Below are 18325 nucleotides of genomic sequence, written 5' to 3'. Positions count from 1 at the left end.
CATCATGACTGTGGAGTACATATGTATGTACTCTTATGTATTTATCTCGAATTTCTTTAATTATTTATGTATATTTAAAGTTTTTAGAAACAAGAACACATAAGAGGCATTTAAAAATTCGTTTTTTTCTCGAAATACAAATTGTGTCATTATAAATGCATTTGTGGGATTTGTCAACTTTTTCATTTGACTTCACTTACGTAGGTATGTAAGTATTTAATTGTGCTTAATTAAAAACAAATAACAGGTGTTGTCACACATAATACATGTACATATGTATTTATAGGAGATTTTCTTGAGAAACAGGTGATTCTTATTTGAACATTTCCATTCATATTTTGCTAGGGTAAAACCCTACGACTGTAGGGTTTATGCAATCACGCAAACGTCCATAACTCGTTTTACAGTTACGTGTTGCAACGAGTTGCATGATCCATAGTCGCAGTTCTTCAAAACACGCCATTTATGAATTTCCCGAGTTTTGCGTGTTTTCATATTCATTATGGGGATTATGACATTATTCCGAATTATACGAAGTTGCTGGGAAAATTGCAAAACTTAAAAATTTCACTTTCAATTCATTCATAAAAAGTATCTTTAATTAACATGCATCAACAGTTATTTTCCCATCTTAGACAGTAGTCCACTTAATGAATGTTGTTTGGTCCAGTTAACTTGGTCCATGTAAATATATACACTCAATATGTCGCAAATATTTTTTGGTGTAAAACTATATCCGCTTCGTATCCGTTGCTCGATGGAGCGGAGCATATCAGACACACTAGAATTTCTAGTATAGTTCTTTAGTTCAATACAATAAATATGTTGAATAGACATAGGTACATAGGCTACTGCTCAATGGATGTAGGCATCCGTCCAGTACAGAATAACCAGAATTACTATATGTATAAGCAAGTTAAAGTGTTCCAAAGCTAAAAATATTTCAATACAGAGTAATGAGATGAGTTCATTCCAAGAACACTATAAAAACAAAATTATTGCTTTGTTTTCTTCGTAGAAATAATATTTCGATAAATTGGCCACAATACCTCTGTAATCATTTTGGTTCTTCAGAGTATGTTTGTAAGCAAACTTTTATAAATATTAACAGCGGTGAAAGTGAGCCTGCAAAGAGATAATGATTCTTCTACTTCCGTTAATTGTTGTTTACTCGGAGATTAAAAGTTCACAAAAATAGTTATACTTTCTGACTCGTTGTTGACAATGTCTCACAAGTGAATTATTATCTGTAAGGTTTCATTATTTTATTAAAACATTAATGACTCATTAATTGCTGAATTAAACGCTTTAAGATAAATGTACAGCTACATATATATTATTTAAAAAAGATATACCAACATTTTATGAAATGTATGTTACCCAAAGTCAATGAACGTCGAATGCGTGTTGTCAAGCGCTCGTCTTTAGACTACCGCATAATGTAACGCAAGGGTATAGATTCGTTCTCGCACAAGTTGCTTATAACACCGATAAATTATCGAGTTAGTTATGGGATAAATATAAATGTATATATTTAAAAGCTAGATTTTGCTACACATTATGTTTCTGACATCCAAAAAATATGGTATTCAGTCTCTAAATCGTTTCATTTTGTAACAGCACCAAAAATACCCAGTTTTGCCTGAACTTTTGCTTCAAAATTAGTTTGATTTAGCAAACTGTAGTTTATGATACCTAAACTAATAGAAATACATATAGAATTATATGAATTAAAATGATCAAGATGATAAGACGAAGTGATTTACGTATGCCAATATTTCCGAGAGGCTGAGAAACTAGTATTAGCTGTGATATCTAGATGAAACTTTGTATACGTATACTCGAATGGTTTGAATAAAGTGGATATATTTTGAATTGGTAAGGCATAAAAACTGAATACTGACAATGCAATTTTTGAGAAAGTGCCCGCAAGTCACGCTGTTTCACGCAGTTGATAAATGCTTAAGTAAATAAAAACAATTTTTTGATTACCCAACAAATCTTTATAAATATAGCTGAGGAAGATTTTTAAAATGTTAAAAAAATTAATGCAAAGCGGAAACGCAGTGTGAGTATCGTGTAAAATTAAATATAATTATGTATATTTAAAATATCAGCACTACACTTGGTTTATTAATATGGATTTTTTGTAATTGATACGCTATTTTTAATTAAATATGAACTTAGCTTATGGCTGAGTATTAAAATACTTGTTTATAAAATACTTGTAAATAACATAAATTGTTTGAAGGTCGGTAAAGTGGTGTGTTCGACAAGAAATATATAAATTTTAAAGGTAATACAGGAAGAGTTTGAACCAATATAGTTACTATACAATCTATTATAGATTGTCAAATTATAAGACCATTCTTCTGTTCTTATGAAGTATTTAAATGTTTTGACCCTCAATACGCTTGGTTTATGTTCTTTACAAAGCTTAGTTGAAAAAATTCACCCGAACCCATCAAAGTGAAAATGCATTAAAAGTGTACTAGATGGGAACTAAAGCATTTTCCGGCAGGGTACCTCACATGGGCGTCCGCAGAAAATGACTAAAAGGGGGACAAATCTATTTTATTTTTATTTTTTTAATTTATAAAAAGCCTTCTATTTTCTTCCGCGAATTTCGTGAGAACCTTATCAATAAATTGCTTGTCGTCATTTACGGCTCTGTGTATGCTCAACATGCAAAGACCTTCAAATAGAAAAATAGTAATTAAAAAATTTTCATTTTCGATAATCTTTCGACTTTCGTGGCCTGTATCTCGAATATTTATTTAAAACCTTTATAATTGAATATACAGTTTTAAGCGCTGGAGACTATTTTACGAATCGCGTGCTTAATATATGCCAAAACCTTGAAAATAATATCTTTTATGATGCATTGACCAAAAAAGGTCACAGGAACGGCTGTTTTTTTATTTTTCGTGCCACGCTTTTAAAGTTAAAACCACAGCCTTTTAATGTTGATATTCGTAATCAACGACCCCAAATTAACTAGAAAATGTATGTCGCACCCCAGTGTAATTTTACGTGTTGTGTAGTGTTATTATTAGAGTGATTGGCCGTCCAAAGCCGATGCTTTTTAGTTATTTTACGCAAGGAAATTTTCTTTATTCGCACTGTATACATTGTAATTATAATAATATTAAACAAAAAATTATTAAAAAATATGTATGTACTTTTGTATTTAAATTTGAAATAATTGTTTTCTCTCAAATTGTAAAGGGGGGCAGTGGCCCTAGTTTGCCCCCCCCCCCCCTTTGGTCGCCCATGTCATGGCATGTTTATATATGACTGTATCGACAAATTGATAGCGCTTCTGGGAATTGAAGCTAAATAAATTTGATAGCTTCTTATCAGGAATTGCGAGAATGCATGTTTCATAAGTATGAACGAGTCAATCACTTCACAATAATGCATTCAACGTTGAAGCCTTCTCTCTACTATATTTATCCCCTCCGGCCACCATACTACAACTACAGTAGGTTCCCGAAATAACGAATACATTAATTGTCACGCCTGTTCGTTACATCGAATTTTTCGTTTTATTAATTATTTGTTAAAAAATGAAAATCCATAACGAAACAATTCAAATCAGCTAAATTCTTCCAAAATGGACCAATTCTGACACTTATACTTACTATTTGGTGCTGATCAATAATTTTAAGCTTTTTTATAAAATTCAACATTTTTCAAATAGCACATTTCTTTTGAATTTTTTCAAGTTATATTTTTAATTCTGGACTGATGTTGTTTGATTTTTTTCTCTTTCTGCATATGTTAAACCGTTAAACCGAGTACTTACAAACCCCGATGTTCGTTATTTAAGGTACTCAATGTAACAAATTTGCTTGTTCGTTATAAGCGGTTTTCGTTAAAACGAATATTCGTTATTTCGGAGAACTACTGTATTTTCATATCAGCTAAATTAATAACCTTAACTAAAGTGGATTAAAATGCGGTTTAAAGAAAACACTTATAACATAAAATTTCCTTTGGAATGCATATCAAATACATATATGGGTCAATTGTAACACGCTTTAATTAAATTAAACGAACAAGTTTTCTTGCACAAATAATAGTTGTGATAGCGGATTAACTGTACTATGGCTGAACTCGTGAATATTGGGTTTTAAAATAAATTATGTGCAATTTATATAAAATTTAACTTTGTAATAATACAATCAGACATTCGACAACATGACATGATAAGTAAAATAATATTAGATAAAAAACATTAGATGTGTGTAGAAATAAGAAAGAACCTCACTGAGGAAGTTGTTTGAAAATGTATGGAGAGTTAAATTTCCCTAACTGGAATCACCATAATCCATAACAAAACTTCGAGAGAGACTTAGAGTTATAGAAAGTAATTTGCATGAAATTTGACTTTTTTGAGTTATGGAAGTTCAACTGTATATTTAACATATGGTTGACCTTCAAATCCGTACCCTTTAGTCAATGTTTATGAACTTTTTACACCTCTCCTCAACTTTATTAAGAATTCTTATTACACCTGAGCCCAATCTATTTCTTTTGCTGGTGGTGACAGCAGACTGATTCTTCTTAAGTATAGTAAACCGATACAAGATCGATCTTTGAACTGTTGAGAATTGCTTATTCGTGGTAAGCCACATATCAGCAAACTTTAGAAAGGGACTTTTTAATATGAATGGAAAGAGTTCAAAAGTATGTAGTCGGAATACTTTTAATGGAATTAGGTTAGTAAACTTAATATTCTTCCATGAGTCCATAAATGTGCAAATATAGTTATTACAATAATATTTATTCTCCACTTTCTGTGGAATAAATAATATTTAGGCCTGAAACTCATAGTTTTTTTTTTCATTTGTAAGAGAAGGAATATGTTCTATTAAGGTTATACATAAATAGAAGGGAACAGATTGTTTATGATTTATGAGAGTTCGGTTTTCAAGTGGTGAAACTTCAATGTACAGTTTTTGTTTTAACTAATCCGACCACGATTTAACCAAAACGTTCAATCGTGTTATAAGAAATTACAATAAATTCTTTTTAGATTTTGAGTTTAATGCAAATGTTCAATATGTTAAAAAAATATTAGTAAGTTTTGGAAAAAGTACGTAATTAAATGTAATTAAAAACGTTGAACATGATTCGATCGTTCATGCCCACTGTGGGCGTAGCAAAATGTATATATTTTTTATAAACTACACGAGAGACGATAAATATAGTATACATACATATGTATACATATTATTATATTATATTGTATACTTACATTGTGAACAATTAATTTCCTATTATAGGCAACGACAAATAAATCACAGCGAAATACAAAGAACTCAGCTGCGCACTCACTTCGTCAATTACGTCAATTCAATTTCATAAAAACACACTTTGAAATCTACACTCTACACTCTTGCACTCACAATTATTAAGCAAATTTCTGTGAAAAAGAACACAATTTAAACACAATGCGGTTTCCAACACAATTATTACTTAAAACTCCAGCGGATTTTAATATTTCTTGTTGCAACGTATTGGGGAATTTTATTGAACTCTCAGATTATATATACATCCACTGAAGAATTGTGGCACTTTCTTGTTTGAATATGTAAGATAACTGTAATATAAATTGCTTATTGACTTCCGGTCCAGCAATTGCTACGATATGCGTGAATATTTTATTGCACAAACCAATTATGTAGACACTTTCGGTACATGCAAATATCAACCAAACTTCGCGAACAGGTATTTATGCGCAAACAAATTTAGCTTTTCTATGACATACATATGTACATATGTACTTGCTGAACTATACAGCAGATGAATATTGCCGCGAATGCATTGAAAGTGACAGTTTCTGTCACCGGTTTTCTATTTGTTGTTATTGTATTATTTGTGGTTGGCATGTAGTTATGCACAAATGTGGGTAAGTGGTAGCAAGGCAGGCGGATCAGTGATAGTGATCTGTACAGCTTTACTTCACTCAGCACTTCGGCTTCAAACAATGTTTTTTAATTAAATTTTTTATTTTCAAAATTTTTCTTTTTTCATTTTACCACATCACTTGCCATCCACATACTATATGTGTGCACTGTATGTATGTACATTGTGGCAAATATCAATGATGAAAGTAAAGATGGCGTAAGTATCGTGCGATGACAGCCACACTGATTTCGTTGGTTGATGCTGTTACCGCCACTTGATGGTTGACAATTGCGCGCGTCTGCGCTCAACCATTCCAACACGGCGCGCTATGGATCAACCAGTTTGGTGGTCGTCCATGCAACGCACTCGTACGCGCACAAACACTTTCACGTTCACTTTTCAATCAACACTCATCAATAATGCAACGCGATTAATCGCAACAATTGTGATATTAATGCGTTCACTTATTTTCCAATTCCCAATTAAGACGCACCGATATTTGCTTGAAATACACAATTTTATTTGAAAAATCAGTAAGATAAACACAGTTGAAACGCGAGCGCTCGGGTAGCGCGTCGATTCATGCGCTGTTCGCCGTCCGTTGCAAGACTGAAGTGCGACCCGTAAGAAAACTGTATCTGAAAGTACAACGGAGACGCAATCGCCGCCGTTCACCGCTCGCCATCGTTTGTCCTATATGCCTTTAGCCTACGCTCTGCACCGCTGTTAAGGCAACCAGCGTTCGTTCGCAATGTTAATGACGATTGCAAACACACAAAAGAAAGAAACACTATCTACAACAATAACAGCAAGGCTTGCACTCATACCTACAACGACGAAGACGGCAACGACGGCGTTGCTTGAGAAGCTTTATTGTTTTCGCTTAGCGCTGGTAATGTTATTATGTTTCACCTTATTGTTGTTGTTGTGGACTTGACTCTACTCGCGCTTGCCATTCCGATCGGCACATAGACGAGTCAGCGTTTGGCCGTTCGATGGCCACTATCGTTCTTACGAGTATTGTGAGCGTTTGGTGTTGGTGATTAAGACGGCGACGCCGATGACGGCGTTCAACTTCATCGGCGCGCCATTTGGAGTGATTGACGAGCGCGGCGTGCGTTGCTGTGTCGTGAAAAAGTAATAATCAACAGAAATCGTTAACAAGTCGCAATATGTATGTACATACGAGTACACTGCAGACCCATATGCGCTCACACGCATTTAGCTAACAGGCGCTCACCATTAAAATCATATTAATCGCTTGGAGTAAAAGTTCCGAAAGATTGGAAAAAATGTGAACTTATAGAAATTTATAATAACAAAAAAGCTCTCATCCGGGTGAACTGTTAATTCTGAAATGAGCTTTTTTATCACTTGTTAAGAAAGTGCAGTTATAAAAAAAGTTGGTGTCGAGTAAATTCGAATTGCTCTGCTACGTAATAATTGATAGGTGCTCAGCTTCGAATATACTAAATACACCTCTGAGCCTAGTCTAAGTTATAGTGTTTGGCAAATTATAAGCATCTACCAGCAATAGAAAATACTTGTCAGATGGCTTGATAAATGTAGGACTAAGGTCTCTAAGTAACAATGGGGAAGAAGAAGATTGACTTTCGAAACAATTTTTCAGAACCTTAGTCCTTTTTGACCTAAGCAATTATAATGGAATATCTGAATGTATTTGGATATTGGCCGAAGATGTCCAATGAATGTAGAAATAAAAAAAAAAATAGAAAAAATTCCCACAATTGCGATGTCTGCCTACTCGCGGTAATTCGAATTAAATCTTTTGACTCAGCTGACACTGGTAACATCAGCATATTTTTCTTTACAAAGAATGAAGAATTGATTAAGTAAATTAATGTTTGCCGAAAGGAATAAAACCTTTTCATGTGTTCCACTTACTCATTCATACTCTCTCCAATTACTGAATACCTCAGGCTCACATTCTCCCGAACATATTTAAATTTGCGTACGTAGATGACAGTATACTCGTACTCCTAAAACCTAATCAAAACATTTTACTATGGTAGTAGTCTTGCTATTCAACCCAAGTACTTTTAAATATAGTTTATATTTTAATGAGACACCCACATACATTTTATGGCAAACATAAAGTGATTTATTTTTTTCCCAAAATTATTATTTTAATCCCCAGTAACTTGCTTATTTGCGCGTGGGAAAATTGCACCGAAATTTAATGAACAAACATGAGGCTTTAATGATACAGTAGGAAGTGATGAACGTTGGGTAGATATTTCTAACGGTAAATATTTTTGGTTATAACATTTTTAAATGTGTTTTACCCTACTAAAAATATTAATACATTTTTGTATTTATTTTGAAAATAACTGTTTGCTTGAGATGATATCTATTTACTACATATGCACATATGTATGTATATAAAAAAATTGTTAATTACACTATTTATAACTCAAGAACTTGGCATTCGGTCAATACATTAAACTGCCAAACAATATCTGACCTATTGTTCACAAAAAATATGAATTAATTGAGTGTATTTTTCCGAACGTACAAAATAATTTCTTTAATCATAACTGGTTCAGTAATCGAACTATTTTGGCAACCAACCAATATTGATCTTGACGAAATTAATTTCAAGATACAACTGTTGTTGTCAGGAGAACTATGTGTAATTGGCCTAGAAACCGTTTAGCCGGTTATAGTCGAATCGACAACAGTCACTTGCGCAAAATTTTCCTCTCGAAAACCCCTAATATCGTCTCATCGGATGTTGACATCGTCCACGGTTCTGCACCATAAAGCTGGACGGGAATGATAAGCGACTTGTAGAGTTTGATTTTGGTTCGTCGAGAGAGGTGCATGAGTCGTCATCATCTCATCAGAGGCTTACGTCGATTTTTCAATGGAACTTTATAGGGTCCCAAACTCTACGCACAACCGCAGAAGCGGTTCGCCTTCTCATTTTAGCTCGCCTCCAAAGGGTTGTTTGTTGGTTACCCAGAGGATACTTGGTCTAAAAATAGAAGTAGTAAGCTGCTTGAACCATATGGAGAAGAATCGTCTCTGGCCACTCCCAAGTGAATGGCAATCAAAAACTTTCCTCACTTACGTGCATGATCCTATCCATGTTGATCTAATGTTCGAAATTTGAATCCACCTCGAATATGTTCGGCTCAAAATAGGGTCCGGTTGCCACATTTCAGAAGTCTTACCCTTCACAAGGCTACAGTTTCCAATTCTTTTAACATTCGCTAATGCTACGAATAAGTATCAAATCGAAACAATGTCCATTTGAGTTTTTATATAGAGAATACCTGTTTCGTTCCCCATAGGCATGTTATACCTATCTCATTTATAAAATAAAATATTTCATGCTATCAACCAATAACTAAAGTTTAAACCGGGGTATAACATTTTCATCAACATTCGAAAATGTTAATACCACTATACGAAATAGTTAACTAGAACTCAAACCCATTGAGGGCGTTCTTCATGTTACATTCAGGCTTTGACTAGTTCGACTTTTATGTGCCGAAATTTTTAATTTGGCTGTTTTGAGTGCCATATATACATACATATACTCTTGTGGTCAACAAGATTTTTTGGGAGAGTTTACAAATAAAATCAGCAGTCGTACGATTGTGACATTCGTCCACAGTTTGTAGTATGCTCGTTCAGTGTGGTGATTACTGCAGTTTTTTCTGTTTTCTCTGTGCTCACGTATTTCCGTTGTTTTCTTTATCGAAATGTAAAAAACGCAAGATGTCTGGATTTTTCTTTGAAAATATTGCTGATATTGTATTGTAGTTCCAATCGCAGATACGACCTTTACGAAATATAATTATTATGTACTGAGAGAGTAATTCATTTATATTGAAGTTTACATCTATTACATCTTAACCGGTTCAAACAAAAATTATACAATTAAATATATTTTGAATCTAAACTATCATTATATATATACGTAATACATACTACATTATACTCCTTCAGAATAATTGTGAACTAAATTTTTGCTACATTACATATGCGGTATTTTGAAGATATTGCTGAAATGTAAATACATTTATGTATACACATATACATACTATGTACATATGTGCTTGTGACGTTAACTTCCAGAGCAAGTAGCCATCATCAGATTTCAGCAAAATACGAACTGACCGCAAAAATTCTTTCATTTACATTTTTGTACGAAATGTGGGCGCGTGAATCACTGCCTTTATTGGCAGTACAAGAATTGAATTCTTAAGCTCTCATTCACGCATGCGCCAATTTGCAAACCGTTATTTTTGTTTTCTTCAAAGTCGCCTTTGCCCGCTCTTCGATTTATTTCGTATTTATTTTTGCAATTCTCACCAAATACATGTAACTGTTTTCTCTCAGTATCAGTTTCTTATCATTTCAAATTATCATAAATATAGATAAATATTATATATGTCACGCTCTTTAACATCGAAACTTGTCCATCATCATCTCGCAAACCGGTTCGATTCATCCACTGTGCTATTTACTGCTATTTCCTTCTTTTCGTCTCTGCGGCTTCCTCTGATTTGTCTATGTTACGACTTTTTGCGTTTCTTCCGATTTTCTACTTTTCCAAACAGTCGCTTAGTCATGGCCAATTCAGGTTTTTTGTTGACCATGGTTCACTGTTTATTATGTCTCTTGATTGATTTCATTAGCTCACCCGAATTGCATACCTGTCTAGGCGACTAGTCATTCGCCAGTAGTTGAGAATGCCGGCAATTGATCTGCACAGTCCAGAGTCAAGGCGAAATTTCTTCACTTCGCAATTGAAGTGTGGCTTGAGTAAGTTGTTGTACATATGTATGTATGTGATTCGAAATCCGAATTGAGCCCAACACGTTTTGCTTTTAGCAGCCTCTTATTAATGGGCGTGTCGTGTTCAGGTGGTAGCGAACGTGTTGCGACGGCCAAGACAATTTGCATTCCTGAACGTGCAAATTTGTATCACTTTCTAAATGATGGATGTAATGGATGTACAAAGAATAACAAACAGTATAATGGTCAATTCTTTTGCTAATTCTGTAAGAATTGATCAGGAAGTTCTTTGTTTTAATGTACTTTAAGGTATAGAGTAAAAATGCTAGATTTTTTTAATTACAAATAAATTAATTGGAGATCTTTAGAGAAATGATCACATTCTCGAAGTCGGCTACTCTCACTATTTCAGTCGGGCGTGTCCGCGAACATTAGAAAAATGGATAAAGAGGAATATATGTATATCGGTAATTCGATGAAATCAAACACCGCTAATACAGCGGATATCTTCCTTCCTCGAATACAACTTATGAGAGTTACAAAAATCCATGATCTTATATTAGCAGACCACCTGAGACAACGGGTGTGTGAAATATGGGGCACACAGGACTACCGAGATATTGTTAACACTGCGTTGTTTCGTGAAACGTTGACGCGATAACGTTGACGATAAATGTCTAAACGTGTACACACCAGAAATCAAAGAACAGTGAAATACTAATATATTCCGATGAAGATTTCCTATCGTATGAAAAAATCACAGTTTTCTGGACTTCACAAGATGTGATCTATATTCTCCATGGAGATAATCAAAATGGATACTGTTTTGTTTTTATTTTCTATGTTAACTAAAGGGAGGTTTGTATGGAACTGGATTTCTTTTGCATGGCCACAACAGGCACACTAACAGAAGTCCAAACGTTGAACGCAATTTTCTACGGTTTTCAAGCATAAATCCGCCGATACTGCTGCAATTTCACGTTCGATATTTGTACGAAGTTCATCAATCGTCGCTGGCTTGTTGGCATAGACCATAGACATGACGTAGTTTCACTGGAAATAGCCTAAGGTGTCAAATCGCACGAAAGAGTAAATCCGGATCATTTTCAAGTTGTTGCTCAGCCCAATTCACGAACATACGACGGATTCTGGTGGTTATGTGACTTCAGTTCTTGCGTCAATTTGATCTTGTAAGTGAGTATGTAAGACAAGATCTTTTCGCAAAATTTGCCACAACGACGTCTGAGAGACTGAGTTGGATCTTCCTCAAATGATGCTATAGCGGCAGCAATATTCTCGACACTACGGACACTTCCTTGTCTCACTTTCACGGGAACATATGTATACGGTGGATTCAAATATTTCCACTAAAAAATTCCAAAATTTTCTATTTTTACTCTTGTGTTATATTAAAATAACAGCATATATATATGCTGAATCAATTATTTTCTAGCTAATCTGAGATCGAATTTTCCTACGCTAATACAATTTCTCCAAAAAATAATAGAATTACAATCATCTTGTAAAAAACTCCTTTGATTTTTGGAATATTTTTTATTTTTATTGAAACTTATTTAGCAGTTGATTATTGAGTTATACTCTTGAAAGTATGGAAAGTCGACGTATGTGGCAACACGGTAGTGTGTCCTTCCGTTGCTATGGTAAACAAATGTGTATCAAAACAAAGTTAGAATAATTACATGGCCAAAACGAATCAAATAACTAGCGAACAGCTGGGCATTAGGTCATTAAGAAAATAGTGTAAAGCTAATAAAGACATTTTATATTTTCTATAGCTTTGAAAGCATGTCCAACAACTCCAAATGGCTACAGGTCATCGTAGACGAAGACGAACCACGACCGCGTCTAAGCACCGTCACCAGCTGCATGACATTGTGTGACATTAAATGCGACAATTACGTGCGACTGATAGCGGCAGACATCTCATTGGAGGATGAACCCTCGGCGACCTTGAAAATATTTCGCGGCACAACCTTGCATACGGAGCTCAAGCTTAACGGTATACCAGCTGCCATCCAAAGCTTCTACAGCGATGAGTCGGAGCCAAAAACTCCAAGTAGGTTTATTTATATGAAAACATGAAAACAAAATAAATTACAATTGTGCATATGTGTGTGTATTCATAGTAATTGCTGTGGCCATCGCGGAATCGGTACTGTTCTTTCGAAATATGAAGCCATATTTCAAGTACACAGTGCCCGGCTTAGAGGCCGAGGAGTTAGAAAGGGATTTGTGGCTGAAATTACCTACAGTGCGCATAGAGCAGCAGCCAGCCCTAGTGGAAAGCTTAACGGCTATTGAGCGCCCGAAGTTGTCAAGAAAATCACAAAAGCTGATACAGCTGCCGCAAGAAGAGCAAAATGTAAAGTTAAATTACCGTTTTAAACAAAAATAATTACACGCATTTTACTATATCTTTTAGGAATTCATTTTGAAGTATGCAGACGCAGCGGTAATGCGACATCCGAATATTGTGGCACTCGGTTGCTTGCAACGCATCTCCAGCGATGCGAATCCACCCTCACATTTGGTTATCGCCACCGATAATGGTGATATATTGGTGTTGGAACCACAGAGTTTCGGTTTAATTTATCAAGCAAAGACCTGTACGTATGAGACCGTGCCCTCCATGATAGCCGTACATGGCACATATGAGACCGATTTCCGCATCGTAATCGCCACACGTTACGGCGGTGTATATCTACTGCGCAAGTCGGTCAAGGAGGGCCAAGAGATATTTAAAATATCACATCCATTTACCGGTTTAATGCTCTTACCGGTGGATCAAACGATAACGGTGTGTGCCATGGATTGTCGGCTTGTCTGTTATTCGAAGAAGGGTAAACAGCTGTATGTAAACAAACTTCCCGCTCTCCCGATGTGTATGATTCCGATTACACTGCCACATCTAGGACTCACGCTCTGCTGTGTGGCCTTGGAAGGTGGACTGGTGCAGTTATACTTGCAACGATATTTGGTGAATGAGTTCCACATGGTGTCCACCATTGGCGCTATGTGCTTCGGACGCACCGGTCATGAAGATTACGTGCTGAATATGGTTAGTGTTGAGGGTGAGATATTCGTGAAAATTCTAAAGAGGACAGCTGGATTTGATCCAAGTGAGCTGCTTGCACTTAAAGAAAATGTCGAGAATAAAGTGATGGTTGAAACGATATTAGAAAAGTCAAAGAAGAGTTCGATATTTGTTGAACAAGCAGCGAGGGAAAAACAAAATGCCAAAAGTAAGTGAATGCCAATATTTTTCCCAGCTTTTGTACTGATATTTTCCTAGTATAAGGAATAATGTATATGAGACTGCGAAGATTCCGCATGTTGATAAAGAGTTGTAGCTGGATGAAGACTTCAACAAACTTTTATAAATCATAACATAAAATTCATGCTAGATTTACAGTTGTTTTTCTCTTCATTAACAGCAACTTATGGCGCATTTCAAGCCGAGCTATGGCGTTTACGCTACGTGGCTGCACGTGCCACTGTCGACGCTATCAACTCGTCGGAAAGCACCATTTCAGGTGATATAACGCACGCACCTGTCAAGCTCTCTGCGGAGGTATGTGGTACTGGTCCGGAATTTCGACTCTATCTAACTATACAGAATATGTCGAGCTACAAAATGGCATCGAACTTAACGGTGCTGCTCCACGCTGATCGTCGTCACTATACAATAAACAAATCAATAGCCAAGGTGAGAATCCGTTTCACATCTTTTCTATAAAATCGTCATTATTCTATTTCATTATTATATTATCTTTTGCCTACAGCTGCCCAGCATTTTGCCAGGAGTGCCTCTGAAAATCGACTTTGAGATCGTTGCAGTTTTAGATCCAAATGCTAAGTTACCTCCACACACATTGACGATAGACAATTCGCAAATACGTGTTATGCTGTTGAAGGCGCGTCAAACGAAACCGTTGATCGCCGCTGTGATCGCCATGCCGCAATCGGAAGCGAATATTTGAATTTCATGTGCTGATAATGTGTTAGTCACATAACTCGTGTGCCCAAAAGTATGTTTTAAAAGACGAACTATTCGAATATAATGTTATTAATGGAAAATTGTGTGCGTTTTAGCTAAATTAAATATACACGCATAATAAAAATACATAAGTACTTCACCATCAACTTACGGAAACTATTCCTAAATTTCATATTTCTCTTATGAAATTTTTGCGAGAAATCATATGCACAACGGAAATGAAATTTCCAACGGAATAAACATGATATTAAATTTATTGTTAGGGTGAACTCTAGATTTAAGAAATGTATTTATTTAAGGGATTCGGTTGATTACATAGGTTGAAAACAGGAGTAATTTTACAATTTGTTTTTAATATATACATACATTCATATTTCATTTAAACAATTCATCATACCGAAGATACATATGTATTTTAACAGTATTTTGTGAAATTTTTATTTAAAAATTCCGAAATCTCAGACGTTGGTAACTCATCTAAAAATTTATGGTCTTGTCGTGAACAGCATAGCTTATTATTGGTTCATCTAAAATCAATAAACCAACAAGTAAGGAAAGTTCATGTGCATATATTCGGCATAAAGTCCAATAGAATATTGAAAATTGTCATAGTTGTATATGAGATAATGTAATTTTGCTATGATATCTCATATATTAACCGACCTGTATAAAGCTCACCGTATGTTTGAAAAACCCATAATTAGGTATATGGGAGCTAGGGGACGTTATGACCATTTTTGGTAGAAGAAAAAGATCATCTGAATTACCTTAAAAATTTCTGAGAGATTTACAGATATTTCATTGAAACCGGCCAAGTAGTTCCAGAGATATGGTTTACGAGATATATAAAAGATATCTTAATTTTTATTCAAGTTATCAGTTACACGGACGGACATCTTCGAGTTAGAGAAACTTCCGAGTGACGGAATGTAATGTGTATGAAATTTTACTTCTATTGTGAATTCCAGGGTTCGAGTTATGAAGAACTTCGAGTTATAAAAGTTCGAGTTGTGCAAGTTCAACTGTTTTATTTCAAAGAAGAAGGATATTTGAACAAAATCGCAAAATCGCAACAAAAGTTGCTAAGAGAGTATTATAGTTTTGTTCACATAACTGTTGTTTGTAAGTCATAAAACTAAACGAGTTAGATATGGGGTTATATATATCAAAATGATCAGGGTGACGAGACGAGTCAAAATCCGAATGTCTGTCTGTCCGTTCGTCCGTCCGTCTGTCCTTGCAACGGATAACTTGAGTAAAAATTTAGATATCTTAACGAAACTTGGAACACGTATTCCTTGGCACCCTGAGGAGGTTGCTTTCGGGGCAAAATCGGACCATTGCCACGCTCACAAAATGGCGAACACCAAAAACCTATAAAGCCATAAATGAAGATATAAAAGAATAAAAGATCGCACTAGGAAGGGGCATATTTGGATGTAATTTTTTGGGGGAAGTGGGCGTGGCCCCGCCTCCAAATCGGTTATTTGTATGTATCTCGTAAACCAATAAAGCTATATAAACCAAACTTTCTGCAGTCCCATACAAAGGTTAGGTTGAAAATGACTAAAAGTGGGTTAACTCACTAACGAAAAACGTCAGAAACACTAAATTTCACAGAAATAATTGCAGAAGGAAGCTACCCTGAGATTTTTTTACAAAATGGAAAATGGGCGTGGCATCGCCCACTTATGGGTCAAAAACCATATCTCAGGAAGTATTCGACAGATTTCAATTAAATTCGGTATATAATATTTTCTTGACAAACTGATGACACGTGTGGAAAATGGACGAAATCGGTTCTCAACCACGACAACTTTCCATATAACTCATTTTTGATTTCCATCTTATCCCTTCACTTTATAATATATACATAAGGAACCAATGAAGATAGAAAAATAAAACTTTACACAAATACTGTATATGATCCGTGGCATCACTTGTGAAAAATTCGTCGAAATTGGACTTTTCAATGCCCCGGATATCAAATATGAAGAACTCAGTGCCCCATGGTAACTTTTCACCGAAAATTTCGGTAAATCTCTCAGATATCTCAGATATCTTAATTTATCTTTGTACCAGAAAAATGTAAAATCGGGTCATAACTTCTCTTATATATGAATATATGAGAATACCTAATTATAGGATTTTCAATAGGAAAATAATATGAGGTCAATAGCTTATAAATCGGTTAATATGTGAAATATATTTATGTCGAATATATGGGTCAAATTAAGTGTTTTCTTAATAAAAATATAGCAATAAATTCAAAAGTATAAAATGTTCGGTTGCACCCGAACTTAGCCTTTCCTCACTTTTTGGATAATATTTTAAACAAATTGTACTATTTAATAATTCTAATTCAGGTAAAGGCTTTAATACGATTTATGTCTAATTTTCATACCATATGTTTAACTCAACTCTAGGTTTAAGGATGGATTTTATTAATTTCGAGAATATCAACATAGTATCTAGTGTTGACGTTGTCATTGACCAATATTACTTTCCTCTTTTCATAGTTCACTGACTAGAACGCTTACTAATTCCAAATTTCACTTGCACCAACCGATGATTTATTAAAAGATAAGATATGTGATAACTATAATCATAAAGCTAGAAATGAGAAATAAAAATAAATAGAAATAGAAATCAACAAGTAACAATATACTATACATAGCCAGGTGCATATTGCCACGTAACCGGCAGATAAAGCTATCAGCTCATAAATACAGTGCATTGATTAAGAAAATAAAAAGTGGTGATTACTCGCACAAAATTTGCAATATTATATATTGAATATTTTTATATAAATATGAGCAATATTGAGGGTGCTACTCACTGCTTAACTGTTTTTAGTCAAGTAACCGTAAATTTCTAGCAACATGGTCACCGTATGTTTATTTCATTCGAATTTCATTTTTTCCAAGAGTAGCCTAAATAGCTGATATTTTTTTTTGTGTATTTTGCAGTTTGAGGAAATCATCGAGAAAGCACGCAACTTCTCCAAGAAACCCACACAGGAAGAGTTCTCGGAGTTCTACGGCTATTATAAGCAGGCTACAGTTGGAGATTGCAACACCGATGAGCCAGAGGACCCCGTTCGTAAAGCCTTGTGGAATTCTTGGAAGGAGAAGGCCGGTTTGTCCGTCGAAGATGCCAAAGCTCACTATATAGAAGTGTACAAGAAATACGCACCCAAATACCAATAAATTAATATTTTATACTTGAATATTGATATATTTATTACCTTTTAACCGTTCCTTGTCTTATAACAATATGTGATGAAATCTATTCATAAAGATAATGGTATTAATATAAATCTGATTTGATGCAAACCAGTTGACGAAACGTTTTTAATACATCAAAATAACGATGTATTCCAATGAATATGAATTATGAGTGTTTTTTTGGTAAAATTGTTGAAACGAATAATGGATGTGGAACTGTCCACAGACTGCAGATATCACAAGCTACATATGTATATACTTGTGATTATAGCATACTTTTTCAAATTTTAAAATTCCCGTCATTTTTTGAACACACCTCATATGTATAAATTATATTAAAATTAAGTAATACCTTCTACTCAAAAGGTCTGATATCTCAATAAAATGAAGACAA

The 18325-nt window shown here is 34.7% G+C and overlaps 3 protein-coding genes across 3 annotated transcripts in view; 2 read left to right on the top strand and 1 right to left on the bottom strand.

Annotated features, from left to right (window-relative positions):
* LOC105214865 (rho guanine nucleotide exchange factor 15) overlaps window positions 1-6531 on the bottom strand; it is a 70216-nt gene extending 63685 nt beyond the window's left edge. Inside the window, exon 1 of the mRNA XM_011188535.3 lies at window positions 5264-6531. The gene's annotated coding sequence lies outside the window, so the exon portion shown is untranslated. The remainder of the gene's footprint in view (window positions 1-5263) is intronic.
* Window positions 6532-6912: 381 nt separating this feature from the next.
* On the top strand, window positions 6913-14840 carry LOC105214866 (Bardet-Biedl syndrome 1 protein). The gene is made up of 6 exons (XM_029042080.2): window positions 6913-7053; window positions 12483-12763; window positions 12834-13069; window positions 13130-13949; window positions 14142-14413; window positions 14490-14840. Exons 1-6 carry the CDS (start codon window positions 6977-6979, stop codon window positions 14685-14687), a joined length of 1884 nt encoding a protein of 627 aa, XP_028897913.2. The 5' UTR covers window positions 6913-6976; the 3' UTR covers window positions 14688-14840.
* Window positions 14841-17434: 2594 nt separating this feature from the next.
* On the top strand, window positions 17435-17933 carry LOC105214867 (acyl-CoA-binding protein). The gene is made up of 2 exons (XM_011188538.3): window positions 17435-17595; window positions 17674-17933. Exons 1-2 carry the CDS (start codon window positions 17587-17589, stop codon window positions 17911-17913), a joined length of 249 nt encoding a protein of 82 aa, XP_011186840.1. The 5' UTR covers window positions 17435-17586; the 3' UTR covers window positions 17914-17933.
* Window positions 17934-18325: the final 392 nt, after the last annotated feature.

The sequence above is a fragment of the Zeugodacus cucurbitae genome, chromosome 4 (assembly GCF_028554725.1).
Source record: "Zeugodacus cucurbitae isolate PBARC_wt_2022May chromosome 4, idZeuCucr1.2, whole genome shotgun sequence".
Classification (NCBI taxonomy): Eukaryota; Metazoa; Arthropoda; class Insecta; order Diptera; family Tephritidae; genus Zeugodacus; species Zeugodacus cucurbitae.
Note: the sequence above shows the minus strand (reverse complement) of the source record. Positions and strands in the feature narration are given on the sequence as shown.